Source organism: Tympanuchus pallidicinctus, unplaced genomic scaffold (assembly GCF_026119805.1).
Source record: "Tympanuchus pallidicinctus isolate F22 unplaced genomic scaffold, pur_lepc_1.0 scaffold14, whole genome shotgun sequence".
Classification (NCBI taxonomy): domain Eukaryota; kingdom Metazoa; phylum Chordata; class Aves; order Galliformes; family Phasianidae; genus Tympanuchus; species Tympanuchus pallidicinctus.
In genome coordinates this window covers 14,533,689-14,555,553 of record NW_026294659.1, presented here as the reverse complement: position 1 = coordinate 14,555,553, position 21,865 = coordinate 14,533,689, and the positions used below count along the sequence as shown (strand labels likewise).

Below are 21,865 nucleotides of genomic sequence, written 5' to 3'. Positions count from 1 at the left end.
GCTGCCCAGAGGTGTTGTGGAGTGTCCTTCTAAGGAGATATTCAGGACCCGTCTGGATGCCTACCTTGTGTGACCTATTATAGGGTACCTCCTTTCGCAGGGGATTAGATGCAATGATCTCTTGAAGTCCCTTACAACCCCTATAATTCTGTGATTCTGTAGGACAGAAGCAGATGGTATTGTTACAAGTAAATCATAATAGACAAGTGAAAAACTGACATAAAATAATAAAATAAAATTCTTTAGGACACCAAGTAATGACCTTAACTGCAAGTCTGAATTCTGATTGTACTAACATTGGTTCAAGATTTTACTATGACAGAGAGAAGACTGTATTGCTACTTATCCAAGTGCTCAAATATTTTTTTCATATTTCAATGTTCTTATGGCAACCAACCTGAATGCTTAAAAACCTGGTAAACTCCTCTTCCCTCTAAACAAATGATTTTTTTGTGTATTTCATGAAACAAATTGATTAGATTCAGATTGGGTTTGTTGCTTTCATAATTGGAGATTATGGCTGGTTGAGTTTAATGCCTTTGTGATTTTGATTAATTATGCTAATAAAATTAATCTGTTGAAGTCATGAGTTACAAATTGCAGTAATCTTACGGTATGCTTTAAATTATTCTGTTGTTTTTTTGTGTTTTTTTTTTAATCTCTCTTCTGTTTTATAAAATCGTTTTTTGTTAATATAGCTGTACTCAGTTATACCTGTGGACACTCGAGTAGTGTGAATGAAAACCAACCAAACCTAGGCATAGCAGAAACATATAAGTTCCAACATGTAATTAAATAACTGTATATCAGGAAACAAATTTAACAATTTTTTTCTTTTTTTTAAAGTGCATTTGAAGCGCCACTTCATGTTCCGAAACCACCTATGCTTAGTCTTCGAAATGCTGTCCTACAATCTGTATGATTTGTTGCGGAACACCAACTTCAGAGGTGTCTCATTGAATCTGACAAGAAAATTTGCGCAGCAAATGTGCACTGCACTGCTTTTTCTGGCGACTCCTGAACTTAGTATCATTCACTGTGACCTAAAACCTGAGAATATCCTGCTCTGTAACCCCAAACGAAGCGCCATCAAGATTGTTGATTTTGGCAGTTCTTGTCAACTTGGGCAGAGGGTACGTAAAAATTCTAATTGCGCTATTGTTGGGTACACGCAATAAACGTAATATTTGTAAGTCATAATACTTGATAGCTATTTTAAATTTTAGTAATGATGACTTAAGTAGTAATTAATTATTGAATAGGGTGTTGGATGTTGGCAGGCCTTAGGAGAATTATAGAATCATAGAATCACAAGGTTGGAAATGACCTGCAAGGTCATCTATTCCAACCACCCTCCCATTACCACTGCTACCACAAGCTCTAAACCACATCTCGTAGCTCCTCATCCAGACACCTCTTGAACACTGCCAGGGATGGCGACTCCACCACCTCCCTGGGCAGCCATTCCAGGGTCTGATCACTCTCTGAGAAGAGCTTTAGATAGCCATTGTAATGCCATAGTAGATAAACACTCCGTCTTTTTTTTTTTTTCCTCCTTGGTTATATTTTTATAATGCATAATGCATCAGCACTTGATTGTAGAAGTCTGCAGTGCTTTCTGCTCTTAAGTATGCTTTTTTATTATCTTCTTATTCCATAATGGTGGTATAAATATGAGTAAAGACACATGCAGAACTTTTCTAGGGCAAAGGGGCACATTGCTTTCTTTAGATTAGCATAAACCTGTAATATTAATCATATTTTAAAAAAAAATTGTGTTTGTGTCCTGTTGTTCTTTGATAATGAGCTGTTAAAAATCTTTCTGGTATAGTTCCAGTATAGAATTTTCTGTCTTGTGAAATGAGCAGGATAGTAGAGATGTAGGGAAGTAGCTTTTTTTTTTTCATGTGGAATCACCTGGTAATTTTGTCTAATTTCATCACATCAAAACTGTGACTTTTTATTTATTTATTTATTTTTCTTTTAAACCATAAGTTTTGTCAGAAATGCTATGTAATTCTCATGTGGCTCATAGAATAGTTTTTTTTCTTGATGTTACCAGACCAAGATTTTGTTGCATAATTAACTGTAGTTGTATGAGATTACCCTCATCAACGGTACAGCGCAAAATGTCATCATGAGTGAATCTGCACTTTTTTTTTGTAAGCAGGAGTTAGTATTTTCTTAAGAATTAACATTTTAATATTTTTGTAAATTTACAGTGTAGCTTTAGTATCACTGAAAGCTTGTCTTTGCTTTCCCTACTGTGAAAGTGTGATCTGTGGTAATTCCATTTTGTAATACAGAATCATAATAGCACTCTTTGAATGCTGTGTATTATTTTAAATGGTTTTATTTCAGATATACCAATATATCCAGAGTCGTTTCTATCGATCACCAGAGGTGCTACTGGGAATGCCTTATGATCTTGCAATTGATATGTGGTCCCTTGGGTGTATTTTAGTTGAGATGCACACTGGAGAGCCTCTTTTCAGTGGGGCAAATGAGGTATGTGGCTGTTATACAGTACACGTGATTTGATTTTGTTGTTGTTGCTCATTCTCATTGTGATATTAATCTGTTTTATTTTCATACATAAACTAGGAAATACTAATAATTATAAAATCAGAAAACATCAATGACAGCAATGCCTTTTGTTAGAACTCTAACTCACCTGGTAATAATGTTCTGTTTCTGGGTACTCTCCCCTTCCCTGTTCTTTATTAGCTCATTTGGTTAGTTAATGTGGGATTTTTCTTAAACTTGCAATTAATTCACAACTTCATGTCTATGGGTAGTTAACATTTGCTTTCCATGTGATTATGTAGAGTATTGGATTCTTACTGCATTGCTCAGCTGTCTGTCTCATATTATTCATGAATATTTTTCGTGTGGAACAGGTGGATCAAATGAATAAAATAGTGGAAGTTTTGGGGATACCGCCTGCCCATATCCTTGACCAAGCACCAAAAGCAAGAAAGTTCTTTGAGAAGTTGCCAGATGGCACTTGGAACTTGAAGAAGACCAAAGATGGAAAAAGGGTAAGTTACATAATCAGGATGAAAATGCGGAATGTCCCTAAATAAAAATAATAATAATAAAAAAGAAATGGTGATATGTTAGTTCGTTTTATGTTACCTTACCAAAAACATAGCTTTATTGTTTATTATCATTGTTCTGTGTCATAAGACAGGGTGATTAAGTGACAATTTACATAGTACTGAATAGTTTCTTACTTTGATTTGACTGACTTATTGTATGACAAAATTAAACTATGAATGGAAGCAGCTTAATGTATGTGACTTGGTTTTCCAACAGGAATACAAACCACCTGCAACTCGTAAACTTCACAATATACTAGGAGTTGAAACAGGAGGACCAGGTGGACGTCGTGCTGGGGAATCGGGTCACACTGTAGCTGACTACTTGAAGTTCAAAGACCTCATCTTAAGGATGCTTGATTATGACCCTAAGACACGAATTCAACCTTATTATGCCCTACAGCATAGTTTCTTTAAGAAAACAGCAGACGAAGGTACCAACACAAGCAACAGTGTGTCTACGAGTCCTGCCATGGAGCAGTCACAGTCTTCAGGAACCACCTCTAGTACATCTTCAAGCTCAGGTGAGGTTTTTCTCATTAATGGAAAAGAAAATTGTATTTCTGAGTGATTTCAAAGAAGATTTTGATATGGGCTTGTTCAGCCTGGAGCAAAGAAGGCTGCAGGGTAACCTCATTGAAGCCTTTCAGTATACCTAAAGGAAGTCTATAAACAGAAGGGGAGTCAACTCTTTACAAGGGTAGATAACAGCAGGACAAGAGGAAATTGTTTTAAGTTGAGGGAGGGAAGATTTAGTTTCGATGTCAGGGGGAAGTTCTTTACAGAGAGAGTGGTGAGGTGCTGGAACAGGCTGCCCAGAGAGGTTGTGGATGCCTCATCTCTGGAGGTGTTCAAGGCCAAGTTGGATGGGGCCTTGGGCAGCCTGATCTAATATTAAATGTGGAGGTTGGTGGCCCTGCCTGTGGGAAGGGCTTTGGAGCTTCATGATCCTTGAGGTCCCTTCCAACCCTGGCCATTCTGTGATTCTGTGAGACTTTCTCAGAGAAATGTTGTATCACTGTTGTAATTCAGAAAAATTTATGTCAGTCATAGTCAATCAAAAGCATTTATTTATTATCTAGAACAGGAAACTGCTTTAATAAAAAAAAATTAAGTAGATTTACACAACTGTGAGTGATTATCATACGTCCTGTATTTTTTATTTTGAATCAATTTAAATCTTTATGCTGTCATTGTTTACAGCTTGCTGTAAATTTTCTCTCTTGTGTTGCTATGATTTTTATAGGTGGATCTTCTGGAACAAGCAACAGTGGAAGGGCACGGTCAGACCCCACACACCAGCATCGACATAGTGGTGGACACTTCACTGCTGCTGTTCAAGCTATGGACTGTGAAACACACAGCCCGCAGGTATGCTGAAGTATAGCTTTTGTCTATTTGATAAATATATATTTTTCTGAGAGAATTAAATCCCTGAAACTAATTTTATTAGGTTTACATGGCAAGGAGTCATGTCATTAGTGGAGGAGGGAGGCAGAGGTGTCCTCTGAGAAAAATTCAGGCGCTGACCCAAGTTAGATAAGAGCAGGCTCCTTCTGGCTCAAAAAGGCACCTCCTACTGGCCAGAACTAAGCCAACAAGTGACACTGTGGTTGCACCGCTGTGATAGCAGATTCAAGAAAGGGGAAAAAAGACTGTACAGCAGCAGCTGGGAGAAAGGAATGAGTAAGCGTAGAAAGAAACAGCTCTGCTGATGCCAAGGTCTGAGTAGAGGAGGGCAAGATATGCACCAAGTGTGGATCAGAAGTTCTGCTGCAGCTCCTGGAGTAGCCAGTGGAAACCAGAAAAGATCATACATACTTCGTTGCAGCTGAAAGTTTCTTTTTCTCCCAAGTAGGCAGTTTAATTCATTCAACAAATTGATGTGTTTCTAGATCTGGCTTACTTTAATTTGGCAGTAAGGTCATGTATGTGTTGGACGTACTTCTGTTGCTTGTATGAAAAAAAAGTTCAGAATGCAAATGTAGCTTTCTTAAGTTATATTTAGAAATGTGTGTTAGAAGTGATTCATCATTTTACTATTTGTTTTTTTCTGTTAACATAGGTTCGACAACAGTTTCCTCCTCCAATTGGTTGGACAGCCACTGAAGCTCCTACACAGGTCACTGTTGAAAACCATCCAGTTCAAGAAACCACCTTCCATGTAACCCCTCAACAACAGAATGCATTACATCATCATCACGGAAATAGCTCTCACCACCACCATCACCACCACCACCACCACCATCATCATGGACAGCAAGCCTTGGGTAGCCGGACCAGGCCAAGGGTCTACAATTCTCCAACAAACAGCTCCTCCACCCAGGATTCTATGGAGGTGGGCCACAGTCACCACTCCATGACATCCCTGTCTTCCTCAACTACTTCTTCCTCTACATCTTCCTCCTCTACTGGTAACCAAGGCAATCAGGCCTATCAGAACCGCCCCGTGGCTGCTAACACCTTGGACTTTGGACAAAACGGAGCTATGGACATGAATTTAACAGTCTACTCTAATCCGCGCCAAGAAACTGGCATAGCTGGACATCCAACGTACCAGTTTTCTGCTAATACAGGTCCTGCTCATTACATGACTGAAGGACACCTTGCAATGAGGCAAGGGATTGATAGAGAAGAGTCTCCCATGACAGGAGTTTGTGTTCAGCAAAGTCCTGTGGCTAGCTCGTGACTAAACTGAAACTAAGTTTGTTTCTTGTGTGTTTTTATAGAAGTGGTGTTTTTCCAAAAACAAAGTGCAAAGCTGCTTGAATCAGAAGGAGATAAACTCACTGAACCGCTACAGGAGGGCAAAGCTGACTATTTTTTTAGACTTGAAAAGATTGCAAAGGGACAATGAAGTTTTTTTTTGGTTTGTTTTGTTTTTTTTAAGAGCCATGTCCGGACCCACCTTAACAGATAGCATAGTAGTGTTCACCTTTTGCTTCCCCCATCTTAACTTGCCACAACCTAGTCATAGTTTGCTTTCTTCTTGGGGGGTGGGAGGGAGGAGAGAAAGAGGTTTTTTTCTTTTTTTTTTCTTTTTTTTTTCAGTCTCATTCAACAGGAATTATTGTTCAGATGTTAGCTGTAGTTGCAAACTAGTTTATTTTTAACGGCATTGCACATGATTTACAAAAAGGCCCTTTGAAATTTTTGGGTGGGAGAGGAGTGAGTAATATATTTTTTTTTTTAGTTCCCCAAACAAACACGGGCACAGAAATGCAGTACTGTAAGAAAGAGGGACCTTCAGATTACACAAATATATACTCTTCAGTTGTAAAAAGGGACGGTTGTAATGGAGTTTGTAAGGCACATTAAGCATGATCAGTGGCGGTGATCAGAACTCTCCTTATCTGAATCTACTGAGGATCAAAGCAGCAATTGTAATGGGATTGTGTGTGTCTCATATTTTGGAGACCGCAGTGAGTTAGTGTTGAAATATGACTGGTTTCGTAACTAAGGTGCACTGAGAAGCAATCAACGGGTCGGTCCTGGCCAGTCGTGGGGAGGTCTAAGTGGTGGTCTTTGGGATAACCTTTGGCCTTATGGATTTGGACTCTTAAGTTAGAAGAGCCTACCATTTCAGATGCAATCACTTTCGGACATGCTTTTGCAGACGGTCCTTAATGCTGAAAACACAGAGAATGGGTAATTCAAGAGGCCTTTCTTTTAAAATAGACTTTTGTGACCCACTTATTGTAAGGTATTGCAAGGTCACTTTGCGTGTGTCATAAAGTTGACTTCCTTATTGGTTGAAGGTCACAGGAGTAGTGGTTTGCGTTTGATGGAAATAGCTACAACTGTGTCCCTTCCCGCTTTTTACTTTTTTCTTTTGCTTTTTCTTGGCACGTGGTTTCTCCACCATTACTTCTGCACAAAGACGTCTTCTGTTCATCCTGAACATTTTTAAAAATGCAGAATTTTATGTGACTGCTTTTTTGCCTCACAATTATGCTGTGAATTTTACAAAAATTTATTTTCTTTTTTGATAATTTATTGTACCAAAGCTGTTTTTATAGCACATAGATGTCTGTAACCAATAATGTAGCAGTTCTGCACTTTGACACAAGGTGTAACTAGACCATTTTTAAATGTCAGTTGAGAATTATGGCTGTACTATTGCTTAAACAAAACTGGAACTGTTGTTGAATTCATAGCCAATACATTTACAGCAATCTGTGTACTGAACATAATAGAGCGACATCTACTTCAAGACTATAACATCTGTTACGTTATAAATGTGTTCAGGCTTCTGAAGGTAAAAGGGACACTAGATCCAGAAGCTATGAAGCCAGCAGTTTGATTCTTGTATTCCTTATTAACATAATTGTAAACTTGAAGGCAAGACCTTGATTGCATGAACAGGTCCAAAATAATAGTCTGAGTAAAGCAAAACACTCACATGAGACCTGAGGTTAGCAGGCTGTATTTAACAGGTGCCTAATTTTTGGGTAATGCTGCCTTAATATAACACAGTCAGCTTGGCAGTTGCAAAATTTATGGGCCCGGTCAGAGATTTATTTATATTAGAAGTAAAAGCTCGGTGAAAAACATCTGAAAGAATAAGAGTGATTCAGTGATTGCCCATCCCAGATTAACACTGTTTGCCCACTGAATATTACAGAAGCAGTGATCTACCTCTGCCAGCAAGCCCTTTTAAAAGTCAATTCAGCAGAAATTCTAGAGTTCATACTGGTCAATTCCACGTGGCTAAGTCATTTTTTTTTTTCAGACTTGAAAGGTGGACTTTTTTCTACTTACAGTGGCAGCAGAGCAGCTGAATACCATGTACATGAGAATGAATACTTGGGATTACCATTTTTTTTTTTTTTCATAAATCACGACTTTTTTAACAAGTGATCCATATTTCTTTTCTATTGACATGTCAACCCTGTGGATGAAAGTGGGTTGTTTTTTTCCTGATTTCTTTCTTTCCTTCTTAAACTCAGTGATTCAGAGAAGTTTACAGGAATTGGAAGGCTGTCACCTTAAAAACAGGATGCTGAGTTCAGCAATATAAAAAGGAATCCAGTACTTACTGCTGTCTAGGAATATAAGGGTAATATGAAATCTGGGTATTTTTGTGTGCACGGGTTGCCACACCTTAGCAAGCGCCAAAAAATGAAGCAGTTAAAAAAAACCAACAACACCTACATAAAGAAGAAACCACAAAATCCAGTGCTTCTGCATACTGTGTTATGTTACAGTCCAGTTTTGTGTGCTTTACTACACAGTTTGGTTACAGGACTTCTGTGCATTGTAAACATAAACAGCATGGAAAAGGTTAAATACCTGTGTTCAGATTGTAAGATCTAGTCCGGACTTGCTGTGTATATTGTAACGTTAAATGAAAAAGACAAGCCCTTTGTATTATAGTCATGCAGTCTTATGTATGATAAACAGTTGAATAATTTGTCCTCAGACTCTTTACTGTGCTTTTTGAAAAAAAAAAAAACAAAAAAACAAAAAAAACAAAACAAAAAAAAAACAAAAAAAAAGGAAAAAAAAAAAAGAGTAATTTAAGAAAAAAAAATGTAAACATAGTAAATCTTCCTATGCAATTAACCTACTCCAAGCCATGGTATGGTAGGTATGATTATACTATAATATGTAAATATCAGATACATTGAAACAGACTTAAAAATATGAAAGTAAAAGTTGGAGGCATAATGGATAATTTTGAGTTTTTAATTGAAACAGCAAGGTATACAAATCAATGATGTATGAACACAGCTCTGCTTGATTCTGTTTGACTGTATTTGTAGTTTGAGTTGTTTATATTATCATCTGTTAGTTTGAATGTTCTTATATGCACTGCAGCTTTCTACCTAATACAAAACTAGCTGATTTTAAGGCCAGAAGTGACCATGGTAATGAAATATTCTGACTGGCATGCCATTATCCCTAGGATTCAATCTACTTATTTCTGCATCATGGAGCCTGTATCTTCTGGGTGCAGTAGAACATACTTTAAAAAACAAAACAAAAAACCACCAGTTTTCATGTAGGTTCTACAAGTGTGAGGATTTCTCCATGTCTCTCGAGCGATTCAGCTAGTTCATTTTCCATACTCTCTTAGTCCTCCTTCGGTTTTGGAACTGTTTAGTTACAGCTGCTGGCCACCACATAGCTAGCTGCCTATTAGAACAACTAATAACTACTCTAGTTTTAAACTCTTACACTTTATTCACATAAAGAAAATATGTTAACTTTAATAACCTATGTAGATGAAATCTCTAACTGTAAAGCTTTTACGGCTCTTCTGAAAATTCAGATGTTTTAAAATCCATTCTAAAGTGTGGACATGAGAACTGCATACAGCATTCTGGTAGTAATTTCGGTATTGCTGTGTGCGTGTAGTATGTGCAGGTACATTCTTGAACCTTTCAGTTTATATCTTTGCTTGTTTGTTTATACCTCCAAGGATTGCATTTTTAAATCTTTCAGTCTCAGTTATTTGCATTAAAAGATTGTAAATTTAGTTGATTATCCATCATGGTTCCTAAGTCCTTTTCAGAACTGCTGCTCTTCCAGGATGTAGTCTTCCATCCTGTAAGTATAAAGATGTCTGAATGGGACTGGTTTACGGAAGGGTTGGATTCACCTATAGATGTGACTTGTATTCATTGTTTATCATTCTGCCATCGTTTTTATTAAACCATCAATAAGCTTATATTTTATTCTTGAAAAATCTTAAATGCCTTTGAAGATAATTCTTGTCAAAACCAATCAGAAGCCATCCCTTTTTACAATGAGGAAATAATCTAAATCCATAACTTTTTGACACAGGGTGTTTAACGCATTCTGTGCTGATTTATAGATCAAGTATATTTCAATAAGATTGTTGTATGGAATTTCTGACTAGTATGAAAGCATCTTTCCAGTCAAAATAGCACGAGTAACTGACTAGAAAGTAGAGTTATTCCTGAGCATTGATCTCATGAGGATAGTTTGTATGTGATGCAGCATGACTGTGGCAAGTGATACATTTTTATTTAGAAGAGTGGGTATTAGAATTTTGCTACGTCCTATGCCTGTCAAGCAAAGAAAGATGCCTTGCCAAATTGCAGTTTCCTGTTGTATGTCCCTGGATTTTCTTTTTCTGCATTCTGTAGGAGTAACTTCTTGTTGAAAGGTTTGAAATCAGGATTTATTTCTCCGCCTCACAGTGATAGCTTAACTATTTGTTTCCTGTGGATTAAGATGCCTTGTTTCTATTTCAACAGTTCTCCATATTAGCCTTATCAAATATAGATGCGACCTGCCTAGACCTGAGAGGATATGCAGTTTCTGTTGTTTATCATGTTTTATGCTAGATGTTACAGAGCATTACAGAGTTCAGTCACAAAGCAGTCACTGTGACAGTCCTTGATACAAGAATGTAATATATTTCATGAGCCAGACAGAAGTGGTCATTAAAATTGTGCACTTGAGGCTCCTCAGCTGAAGGGAAGAATTTAATCACATCAATCAGTGTTCAGAGATAATAGAGTGAAATTGAGTCTTTGGCAGGGATTTGATTTAGTAGAGGATAGGGGTTGGAATTGAAGGTTGTTCTCTGGAAGGGAATCTAAACAAGATGAATAACACCACAGGGAAGAATGAGAAATGTTCTTAGCTAAAGTGGAATGGTGGGGACACGAAGTGAGACTGAGATTACATCCTATATGGTCCTGGTTCGAAGAGAGCCTACGATGGAACCTAAATGAAGAACTTCATGGCCACGTTGAATGAAGATTAACACTTCTACTTTGAATGGATAATACATTTTTCACAAGAAGATGGATTCCTGTAATGAAAGTGAGAAAAGTCCAGAATGTAGGTATGTATTTATTTCAAGGTAGATTTGAAGCCAAACTATAATTAAGTTGCAATTTTGCAAGGGAGCAGAAATGTAAGATGAGATGAGTTCGTTGCAATTAAGAAAGTCTAAATTGAAGAAGGAGATTTTAGTTTTCGACAGCAGAGCAAATGAGAATACATTGGACTGAACAGATCAGCAGAAGCAGCAGTCATGGAAAAAAGTGGATTGTCAACATGTAGGCATTTAGCAATATTTTCATCTATTTACTAGCTAAGGCTGAGACATATACATTTAAAATGGGCTGAAAGCAGAGCTGAGTGAGACCTTACAAGAAGCAGACCATGCTAGAATTTAAAGAGTTCTAGAACTGTAGGAGAAAAAAAGCAGTTAAGCAGTGTATGTTGTTGAGTGACTCTGTATCAAATCTTGAAGGGTGAGAGTGAAAGTGAGAGTCCCCAAAGACATCCTTAAGAAAAAAATTAAAATGTTGCCTTGGAGTAAAAAGGGCACAGGATCTCTTAATATTCATTTTTATGTCCTAAAGGTGTTTGTAAGCTGGAATCGCAGTGACTCTTATTCCGAAAGCAGGACGCCTTCTGTTTCATGATGAGTAATTTTTCTCAGAACAGGGCAAAGCATCACAACTGAATAGTGATAAACAGTGTCACAGTGCAAAGCTGCAAACCTCAGATGTGAAAATAGCATGCAAGGAATAGGGCCCCAGTATTTTTGGTTTAATAAAAGGTTTTGGGGTGTTTTTTTTTTTGGTGGGGGGGGGGGGGGGGGGAGAGGTGGAGGGGGATGGAGGGGGTGAAAATTAGGGCTAGTAATACTGCTGATAAGACAAATACCATTATTGTAAAAATGTCTTAAGTCTTTTCAGGAAGAGTGTATTGAACAATCTGGCATTCTAAAGAACCCCAAAGAGCAGATGTGCCCCAAAACAAGTTGGTCTGAATTTCAGTAGAGCCAGTGAAGAAAAACCCACACATACATCATACTTTCTGGATGACAGAATGTAATGTGGCTTTAGGTAAAAAAGGCAATGCAATTAAACTCTGTAGTACACTGGAATCTCCTTCTATCTTTCTTGTATATCTTCACAAGAGGCACTTCTCATCTCTGGTAAGTCATTGTCCAGCTCTGAGTCTAAGTATGTCATAGGAACAGCTTTGACAGGAATTCCTGCTTCTCACTGGTGCAAACTCCAGTGTGGAATGCAGTTGTCGTGACATCTTGGCATATATTTCAGTTGTAGGGGCATTATAGTTTTTTAGAGCACGGCCTCTTAGATGTCAAGCTTAATTTAAAACAGCTCAGTTAACGGAAAGCAAAAATGTTATTTTGCGTGCAAACAGGCAAAGCTTGTGAAGCTGTCGTGTGTACTTCAGGCAGTGCTGCAGCCTCTCAGAAATGTACTGGTCTCCAGTATGAACGCTTTTTGTAACACATACTATGCTTTCTTCAGTACATCAGCCATTTGGATTCTTTGTTGCTACATTCACCTTCCGGAGTCCATGGTGAAAAGTTGCTGGAAAGGTACTGGTTTGCCAACGTAACAAGAGATGAATAGGTTTATTCCTCCTGGAAAACAAAACAATCTGAGTCTAAATGATTGCTTCATTTTATTTTGTTAAAGGTGTTGAAAGTTGCAGTGTTTTTGTCAGACACGCTTGTTGTCTTAACACATCTGCATCATGTTTTCCCTTTAATTTTTCTGCACAGTGTCAGCCAGTTCTTACTACTCGAGGAAGATGTATGGAAGTAACATAATTTTGAAGACATGGTTTGGTAGCTTTTTTTTGGATATTGCATAGGAAGTTCTGGCTTTGCTAATGCTGAGCTGACTTTCTGTAGTGCGTATGAAAAGAAAATTGGCTTCAAGGAAATCCACACAGTAGTCTCTAAAAAGTTAACGAAAGGGTGAGGAAAGTTTAATGTGAGCTGTTGACCACCAAAAGATAACAGATTGGATAGTGATGGGAAAATGAGGAATGACAGAATGGAGTGAGTTTGTCCTAAAGCAACGAGTTGCAAATGTCAAGCAGAAAACCTCCCCACCCAGATTCTTTCTGAGGATCTCTTCTGAGGTGTGGAAGAAATGGTTTCTTCCACACCACCTCCTGCTGTGTTTCTGTGCCTCTTTCGCGGATGCTTTCCTGCCACCCTGTGGATTATTCAGCACAATGTGCTTCCCAGTATAAAATGCCAACAGTTGATAGATGAAGTTAATCTTTTTGAGACTGCAAGGATGATGATAAAGAGTGTTTTACAGGCGGGAAGAAAGTTAGTCCTGAATGGAGATACCCTGAACTGTTCTAAGTTTTCACTGCAGCAAACTCTTTCATATTATGCACCCGAAGAAAATGTTATTCAGTCAACAAAAAGCAGAAAGAATGTGGTGTTCAAAAGCTTCACTCCCACCTCTTGTCTTTCCCAATTCAGGGCCAGCACATATCAATACCTTTGGGATTCTTTCTTGCTTTGCCTTGCCAGAGCACTGAGGTGTTTTTATTGTCACCTGAATTGGTCTCCAGGCTGTATAAAATGCTGGCCTTTCTTAATGAAGTAACTTTAGCACTGTTGGGTTTTTTTGTTTTGTTTTGTTTTGTTTTCCTTCACTAATTTAGCATTTGTCCCAAGGAAATTGCTATCCATGAATTTGTTCTGTACTGGAATAACATACTTGCTCTGTGTAGGCGGTCTCAAAATTAAGAAAATCAGTACATTGAGTTAATACTTTTCTATGTGTTTGTGAAGAGACCTCTGTAAGCAAAAGAAATGCAAAAAGCAGAAATATGAGAGCTGCAATCAATTGTGCAAATTGAAGTCACTTCAAAATAGCAGTGCTAGCAAGGTTTGTGTCCTGATCGAACCTCACTGACCTCAACAAACAGATCCAGAAATCTCTCTGGGGTCTGAGCTTTGAATATCGAAGACGTCACATGCAGAGCTTGTTTATGGGGAATGTTAGAATTTTTGGTCAGAGATATTTCAGATTAGTAAGCATACTGTAAAATCATTTTAAAATCTCTCATTTTATTTTCAGTAAAAACTGTATTCAATTTCCCTTTTCAGAAACAGAAACACTGTATGGCCTTTGCTCCCTCTCTTTCTTCCCCCAACTCAGTTTCTCTTCTTTCTTCCCCTAACTTCCATATCCTCATTCCCATCCCATTTGTGTCCTTCTCACTTTTTTGTTTTTCCTTTTTCCCACCTTTTAATTTTTATCCTGATTTTACCCCCACTTTTTTTTCTGTCTTTCCCCTGCTGCTCCTCTTACTTTTCCTGTATTTCTGGTTGTTGGTTGTTTTTTTGGTGGATTTCTTTTGCTTCTATTATTTCCCTATTTTTACCGCTTTTTCCACTTTAATTTCCTGCTGTGCATTCCCTACTTGCTTTGCTCCATCTGTCCCATTTGTTTTAAATGCTTTCAGGCCTCTGCTCCCTGCCTCACCATTCTCTCCGTCTCCTTACTTTTTCCTCCCTTGACTTCCTCTCAAGTTATTCAGGCTCCCCTTCTTTTCTTTTTGGTGCTCTCCATTCTCTTTCCCACTTTAGCTTTCTCACATTGAGTTTTCCATTCTTTTCTCAGCCTTTCAGGTTGTGGGTTTTTTTTCCTCTTCATTATTTTTCACTGTTTTTGACCTGTTTTCGCTGCCTATCTTTTCTGCTTCTGTTTTTCTTTCTCTCTCCCACTTCCTTTTCTCCCTTTACTTTCACTGATTTTCTCTGCTTTCCTCTTCTTTCTAATGCTTTTTACATCCTTTCCCCCATTCAGTGCTTCCTGTGTCGTTCTCCTCCTTTCCCCTCTTTATTTTCAATGCTTTTCAGGTGTTTGCTTTGCTTTCAGATTCCAATTTCAATGCTTTTCAGGCTTCTCCCTTCCCATTTCCATCTTTGCTTCAAATGTCTTTTAGGTCTATTCCCTTCTTTTTCTTCAGTACTTAACTCTTTCATTTTCCTAATTTTTTCTTTGGTATCAATTTTTTCATTGTCATTTTATTTTCATGTATTTCCTGTTCTTTTTACATCTGCTCACATCTTGCATTTTTTTCATTCTTTTGATGCCTTTCATGTTCTTACTAATTTCTTACACTGTTTCTTGCCATTTTATGCTATTTTAATGTCTGTAATTTCTTTACACATTTGCACTTTTTCTTTTGTTTCCATTTTCTTCTCTCTTCCTTTTTTGCTTTTTTTTTTTTATCTTCTTTATTCTTTCCCTATTTTTGCATCTCTCCTTGCTAAACATTCAAGCAAAGAGTTTGTTTCAGTACACAGAGAATAAAATATGCACATTAAGTGCTGAGGCATAAAGAAAGTGCTGATAATCATAAATCATTTGAGTTGGAAGGAACTCTTAAAGGCCATCTGGTCCAGCTCCCCTGCAATGAACAGGGACACCCAAAGCTACACCAGGTACTCAGAGTCCCATCCAGCCTGACCTTGATTGTCTTCAGAGACACCGCCTCTCTGGACAACCTGTGCCAGAGCCTCATTACCCTAACTGTAAAGACTTTTTCCTTATATCCAAGCTGAATTTCTCCTCTTTTATTTTGAAACCATGTTCCCTTGCCCTATCACAGCAGACCCTGCTAAAGACTCTGTCCCCTTCTTACAGCCCCCTTTTAGACATTGACAGGCTGCTGTCAGGTCTCCTAAGAGCCTTCTCCTCTAATCATGAGGACTACATCTTTCTCACTTCGATATCTCAAAGCTATTGTCATGTTTTTTCTCTCCTATTAAATCCATTCCAATCTGTTGACTATACTGAGGAATTGACTCTGAAGATGTGCAATGCAAATTGTAGTTAGGTGGTACAAGATAGTGGACATGTTTGTACTTACCAATTTGGAGACTGAGGAACTTGGGGAGTAAAGGTCTGACATGGCATCTGGATGAGGAGCTGCGTGATATGGTTTAGTGCTTGTGGTGGCAGTGGTAATGAGGAGACAGTTGGACAAGATGATCTTATAGGTCGTTTCCAACCTTGTGATTCTATGATTCTGTATCACTAGTGAATGAATGTTTCTTCCTCAAATAAAACATTCAGCTGAGATTTGAGAGATGTGGAATTCCCCTTACCACAGTGAGTTCAAAGAGGTATTCTGCCATACCACATCTTTCATCTGATTTCAAAATAGGTGTAAGAAAAGAAACAAGAGGCACTTTGAAATCCAGGCTTTAAAATTACCTTAATGATTGCAAGGAATTCGAGATTAATTTGGACCGGCAGAGGATGCAAAGAAGAGAGTAAGTGTGGCCTAGTGCAATGGCAGGGAAAGCAAAGGCATTTGAACTCAAGTTGGGAGCTATTACTGGGTATAAGTCAGTGTGTAGGGAGGGAAAATTCCACGTATTCTCTACGTGAGCACTTTTCTCTTTATGTCTGTGTCACAGGCAAAATGGTGAAGATGCCCTGTGTAGTTCAGGTGTTTCCTGCAGATTTATCTATAGGGAATCTGATGGCATGTAACCATTTTACATTGGGGTGGAGATTCATTTCATGAAACTCAAATGGAAGAAGAATGTCTAGGAAGTGTGGAAAAGGGATCTATTCACTTGGGAGAAATATAGGGATCTTGTCAGGGCCTGCAGAGATGCCAAAAGGAAAGCTAAGGCCAACTTAGAATTAAATCTGGTAAGGGAGGTCAAGGACAATAAAGGCTCTTTTAGGTATCTCAGTAGCAAAAAGGAAGACTACAGAAAATCTGGGTCTGCTGCTGAGTGGAGTGGGTACCCTGGGAATGGATGACACTGAATAGGCAGAGATACTGAACACATTCTTTGCTTTAAACTTTACTGCTAAGACTGCCCCTTGGGGATCACAATCCCTGAAGATGAAAGAGAGTCTGGAGACTTCCCTTGATCAAGGAAGATCTAGTTAGAGACCTTCTAGTCAAATTGGACTCACACAAATCCAAGGGCCCTGGTTGGATGTAGCCACAAATGCTGAGAGAGCTGGCAGAAATGACTGCCCACTCTTTGGGGCACCCACTCATCTTTGAAACATCTTTGAGAATGGGAGAGATGCCTAAGGAAAGGAGGAATACCGATGTCACTAGTCTTCAAAAAAGACAGTAAGGAGGAGCAGAGAACACCAGCCAGTTTCACCTCTGTCTCTGAGAAGGGGATAGAACAGTTTATTCTGGATATCATCTCCAAGCAATTGGAAGAGAAGAAGGTTGTCAGGAGTACTCAAGCTCTGTCAAATGAAAAATTATGCTCAGTAAATCTGGTAGCTTACTACGATGTCATCACAGGCTGAGTAGATGGAGAGAGAGTAGAGAATGTTGTCTATCTTGACTTAAGCAAGGTGTTTGACACTGTTCTCCTAAAACACTCTTGTAGGTAAGTTTAGGAAGTGTTGGATAGATGAGTGGACAGTGAACTGGATTGAGAACAGACTGACTAGCAGAGTCCAGTTGAAGGCCTATAGCTAGCAGTGTTCCCTAGATGTTGGTGCTGGGTCTGGTCTTATTCAGCCTTTTCACCAAGTGACCTAAATGATGGGATAGAGTCCACCCTTGGCAAGTTTGCTGATGATGTGAGGTGACTGATAGACCAGAAAGCTGTGCTGCATTCAGTGGGACCTGGACAAAGTGGGGAGATGGGTGAAGGGGAATTTGATGAGGTTCACCCAAGTGTTGAGTCCTATAGCTGGGGAGGAGTAACCGCATGCATCAGTACAGATTAGGGGCTGACCTGCTGGAGAGGAGCTCTGGAGAGAAGGACCTGAGTGTCTTGGTGGGCAACAGGTTGGCCATGAGCAAGCAGTATGCCTTCGTGACTGAGGTGACTGGTGGTGTACTGGGGATACCAAAAAAAAGCATGGCCAGCAGGTTGAGGGAGGTGATCCTCCCCCTCTGCCCTGCCCTGGTGAAGCCACTTCTGGAACACTGTGACCAGTTCTGGATTCTTCAGTTCAGGAAAGAGTGGGACCTACTGTAAAGGGTCCAGTTGAGATGATGAGGGGCCTGGAGAACCTCCCACACAAGGAAAGCTTGAGATCTGGGACTGTTCAGTCTGGAGATGAGAAGTCTGAGAGGGGATCTTGTCAATGTCTGTGAATATCTGATGTGTGTATGGAGTCAGGTTCTTTTCAGTATTACCCAATGATAGAATAAGGGGCAATGGGCACAGACTAGAACGTGAGGAAAAACTTCCTTAATGTGAGGGTTACAGAGCACTGGAACAACCTGACCAGAGAGGTTTTTGAGTCTACTTCTCTAGAGAAGTTTAAGACCCTTCTGGATGTTTTCCATGTGACCTACTGTAGAGAGCCTGCTTTTGCAGGGGGTTGGACTTGATGATCTCCAGAGATCCCTTCTGACCCTTACAATTCTATGATTCTTTGAGGGGCATACAATATTTATAATACATCTAATGTCATGTTCTCAGAATTGTAAATTCTGTTAGGAGAATATAAATACAAAGACATTAACCCAAGAATTCTAGGTATGTTTTACTGCAAACTTCAAAACCTAGCTGCAGTGAACAGCCATAACATATTTTTTGCTTCTATGTTGTTATTATTATTTTTTTGAGGAATCAAAGAGTCAATATAAACATGGTACAGGCCTTAAATGGTATTAGTTATAGTTTCAAAGCAAGCACTTGAATGTGCTGTTGGTAGTAGAGTAAGCCACACAAGAACTTACAACAAAGGGAAAATATTTAACATGGGATGCAGCAATCAAAGTGGCAAAGACTTTAAAAGGAGAGTAATGATAAATGAAAAAAACATCAGTGGTAAAATTTAGGGGAGAATGATTCTTTGAGGCTCTGTTTCCGCCTTAATTCCTGAGACTTGTCAATTTTTTTTTGTCTTTCAGAAAGAATGGGAAGCAAGGAATCAAGAGAAAGGGGCAGGAATGTTCTGTTTTTCTAATTGTCTTTATTTCAGCTAAAGAAAGGTAAGGAGTAAGGGAGGCTTCTCAGTAATGCTTACATGTTTAAAATAGAAGATATTCAATCTGTGGGTGCCTGGAAACCATGAACTACTTTAAGGTTTATAAAGTTGACCAAGGGAAGGTAGTTATCAGGATAGCATATTGTATGTATAAGTGAGATACAGAAATCTCAGAATTTTATGGCCTATAGCCAGTGAAGAGAAGTCACCGCGGCATTCTTAACCTTGAAGACCTGAGGCAGCCTATGAATCTGAGAGATTTAAAGTGGAGCCTGTCCTGTCGCTGCCCACACTTTTCCTCTCTGTGAAGCAGCACAGAATTTCATTCTTTGTCTCCTCTTGAAGTGCTTGAGGGTTTTGGTCCTGCCTGTGTGACAAGACTTCATCCCTGAGGATGCTGAGATATATTCCTTGATAACCTGGGTGTTAGTGCAATCACTGAGCACGTGTCCATAAAATTTGATTTCCAAGAGCACCTTCGGAAAGAAGTTTGATTGCTCAGATGCTTGAGAAGAGCAAAAACCTAAGTTGCCTCAACTCATTTGAAGCAACCTTTCTGCTCTGATCTAACAAGTCCAAGTTGAAAGGGTTCTCTTACATTTACACAGTCCTAATTATGCAGATGATTTTGTATTTGCTGTGTGTCTCATCAAAGCCTTTTGGCTTCTGTGGGAAATCCATTTTATTTTTCTCTCTCACCTTTCTCTGCCCTAAAAAAATGAGCACAGCTAGTCATTGCTTCATTGTTTTTCCTGAAAACGAATCTGCCTGATCATTTTTTATTTTCCTTTTGATGTTTTTAATAATAAATGGTTTTAGTAGTTTTTCTTTGTAAAAGTGAAGGACTTGTAGTGCCACAGTTCTTTGCTCTTTGTACTTCTTTATACTTCGTGGAAGTGAGCTGTAAAACCAGAGTAGCCTGCAGTGAGATGATATGATTTTAGACATTAATCTCTGGAGATTTTACTCTCTTCCAAGTGCCAGTTGCATGGGCCCAGGATATAGCAAGCACAACACTCTCTCTTCTGACAAGATTTTGCTTATGGTTCTGGCCACTGGAAATTAAGAAAATAATCAGTTTGCTCGATCTATGCCAGCTCATCATGAATTTCACTTGATAAAAGAAATGATGTGGTGATTTTTATGCCTTGCTATTCATTACCTCCTTCAGAAAGTAGAGCATGGGCAATTTAGTTTCAGTAAGGGCTTTTCCTGGTTCTAATATATGTTTTTTTTGGCTCTAGACTTTTTGGCTACATGGATAGAAATGGATGCAAAGCATATGTTTGAAGAAGCTGCTTTTCTTAAAGCTGAAAACACTGGGAATTTAGTCTTCCTAATTGGAGATGAGTTCTAATTGCTGATTTGCTAAATGTAGTAGTTGTAGATAATTGGAATGAATCACTAGAAATAGGAACTTACAATGGAGATAATTTACGTAGCCTTATCTCCATCAAGCACCATCTATTTTACTGTAAAATGAAATAACTTTAATGCCATTTTTGTGTTTTGTTTTGTGGCTTTTTTTCTTTTTTCTGGACAAATATTGAAAGTGATTTCAGAATGATACTAAAATATTTCTTTAAACAGAAGTTATTGAGTTAGAGAAACACCAATATGTTTTTTTCTTCCCTGAGTACAAATTGGTAATATAATTGTAGCTTATAACTGTGTGTTCACTTGGCATGTACATCTTTATTAAAACAAGCTGGCCTTTTATCCTTACTGGCTCTTCTAATCTTACCCCATGTGCCATCTAGAGGCAGTTTTGGTGAAGCAGCCTTGAATATCTTGGGTTAATATAATTTATAATTTCCATGAGCAGAAATATTAATTTGATTCTCAACTTACTGTTAAAAAAAATCTGTACGATGAACAACATGGTTGAGTAACAAAAAAATAGTGTATATTTTACTTTAACCATCGTCTGAAATGTATGCCCTCATTTAGCTGCTTATAATCACTGCTGTTCCTCATGGATTAAGGGTGGTAACAAATGCGATAACACAGAGAAGAAAATATAATAAAAAGTGTCATGATCACTCCAGAAAAACTGTTCTACACAGATCAGATTTCAGATTTCACATGTTCTTCCTCATGAATGATAGAGCTGGAAGTCTTTCTCCTTGTCTGTCCACCATTTTGCTCCTTCTCCGCAAAGGATTCCTTTTCTCAAGATTTTCTGATTTTAGCAAAAATGAATAAATAAATAAAATAATTTAAAAAAAAAAACTGAAAAAAACCCACAAAAACCCAAGAAATGAGAGAACACAGTCTACTTACCCCAGTGCTCTACTTACATTTTAAATTTGTTTAAATGTTGTTTACATTTGTTTAAATGAAAAGCAATATAACATCGTTCTTGACAAGAGAAGTGTAAGTCTTTTGCTCTATTTCATCATCTGTAAAGCAAAGGGAACTGAATGATTCCTGCTGTCTGTGTAGCTGTGACTGTGTAAACGAGAGACCCAAAGCCATCTGCTTACATGGTTTCCTCTGTTAAGGAGACACTCAGTGGGAGCCTGGGGCAGGGAAGGAAAGCATGATGCTATTTCAGAGGATGGAAGTTACAGCCAAGCGAATGAAAACAATAACAATATCTGAGGTGACGCACAGAAGGTCCTGGATTAGCATCTGTGTCCTTACTAGACATCTGGAAACAAGGTGAGGAAAACAATGGCAAATCCCATAGAGGATGCATGGTGGTAAACTTGGGCAAAGTTCAGGGAGGCTGTGAGGAACCTGAGAAGCACCTCACCAAGCTGGGGAGGCCTCCCAATGGCGTTTGGCTATCTGCAGCACAGCACAGTTATCTAGTGGGAAGGAATTGGAGTGTGAAGAAAGGGTGGAGAGAGTGGAAAACTCATGGAAGGAGGCTGAAAAGACTTGGGCTGCTTATTTAACAAGGAGCAAAAAACATAAAATATACCTTTGTATGAAAGGACTTAATGGAAACTTTTGTTCACCTGTTGATTCATACGGTTAAATAATGGTGAAATTCATATGGTGAAATTACTTTGCTGAAAAATTGAAACTGAGTTGCAG

General features: G+C 38.5%; 1 protein-coding gene across 2 annotated transcripts in view; it reads left to right on the top strand.

Moving 5' to 3' along the window:
* The window catches only part of DYRK1A (dual specificity tyrosine phosphorylation regulated kinase 1A), an 85,322-nt gene extending 76,800 nt beyond the window's left edge, over positions 1-8,522 (top strand). For both annotated transcript variants that reach the window (XM_052673806.1, XM_052673807.1), the window contains exons 7-12: positions 847-1,133; positions 2,362-2,508; positions 2,901-3,041; positions 3,319-3,625; positions 4,348-4,472; positions 5,167-8,522. In XM_052673806.1, the coding sequence (XP_052529766.1) occupies positions 847-1,133; positions 2,362-2,508; positions 2,901-3,041; positions 3,319-3,625; positions 4,348-4,472; positions 5,167-5,790 (1,631 nt within the window). In that variant the 3' untranslated portion in view covers positions 5,791-8,522. The remainder of the gene's footprint in view (positions 1-846; positions 1,134-2,361; positions 2,509-2,900; positions 3,042-3,318; positions 3,626-4,347; positions 4,473-5,166) is intronic.
* Positions 8,523-21,865: the final 13,343 nt, after the last annotated feature.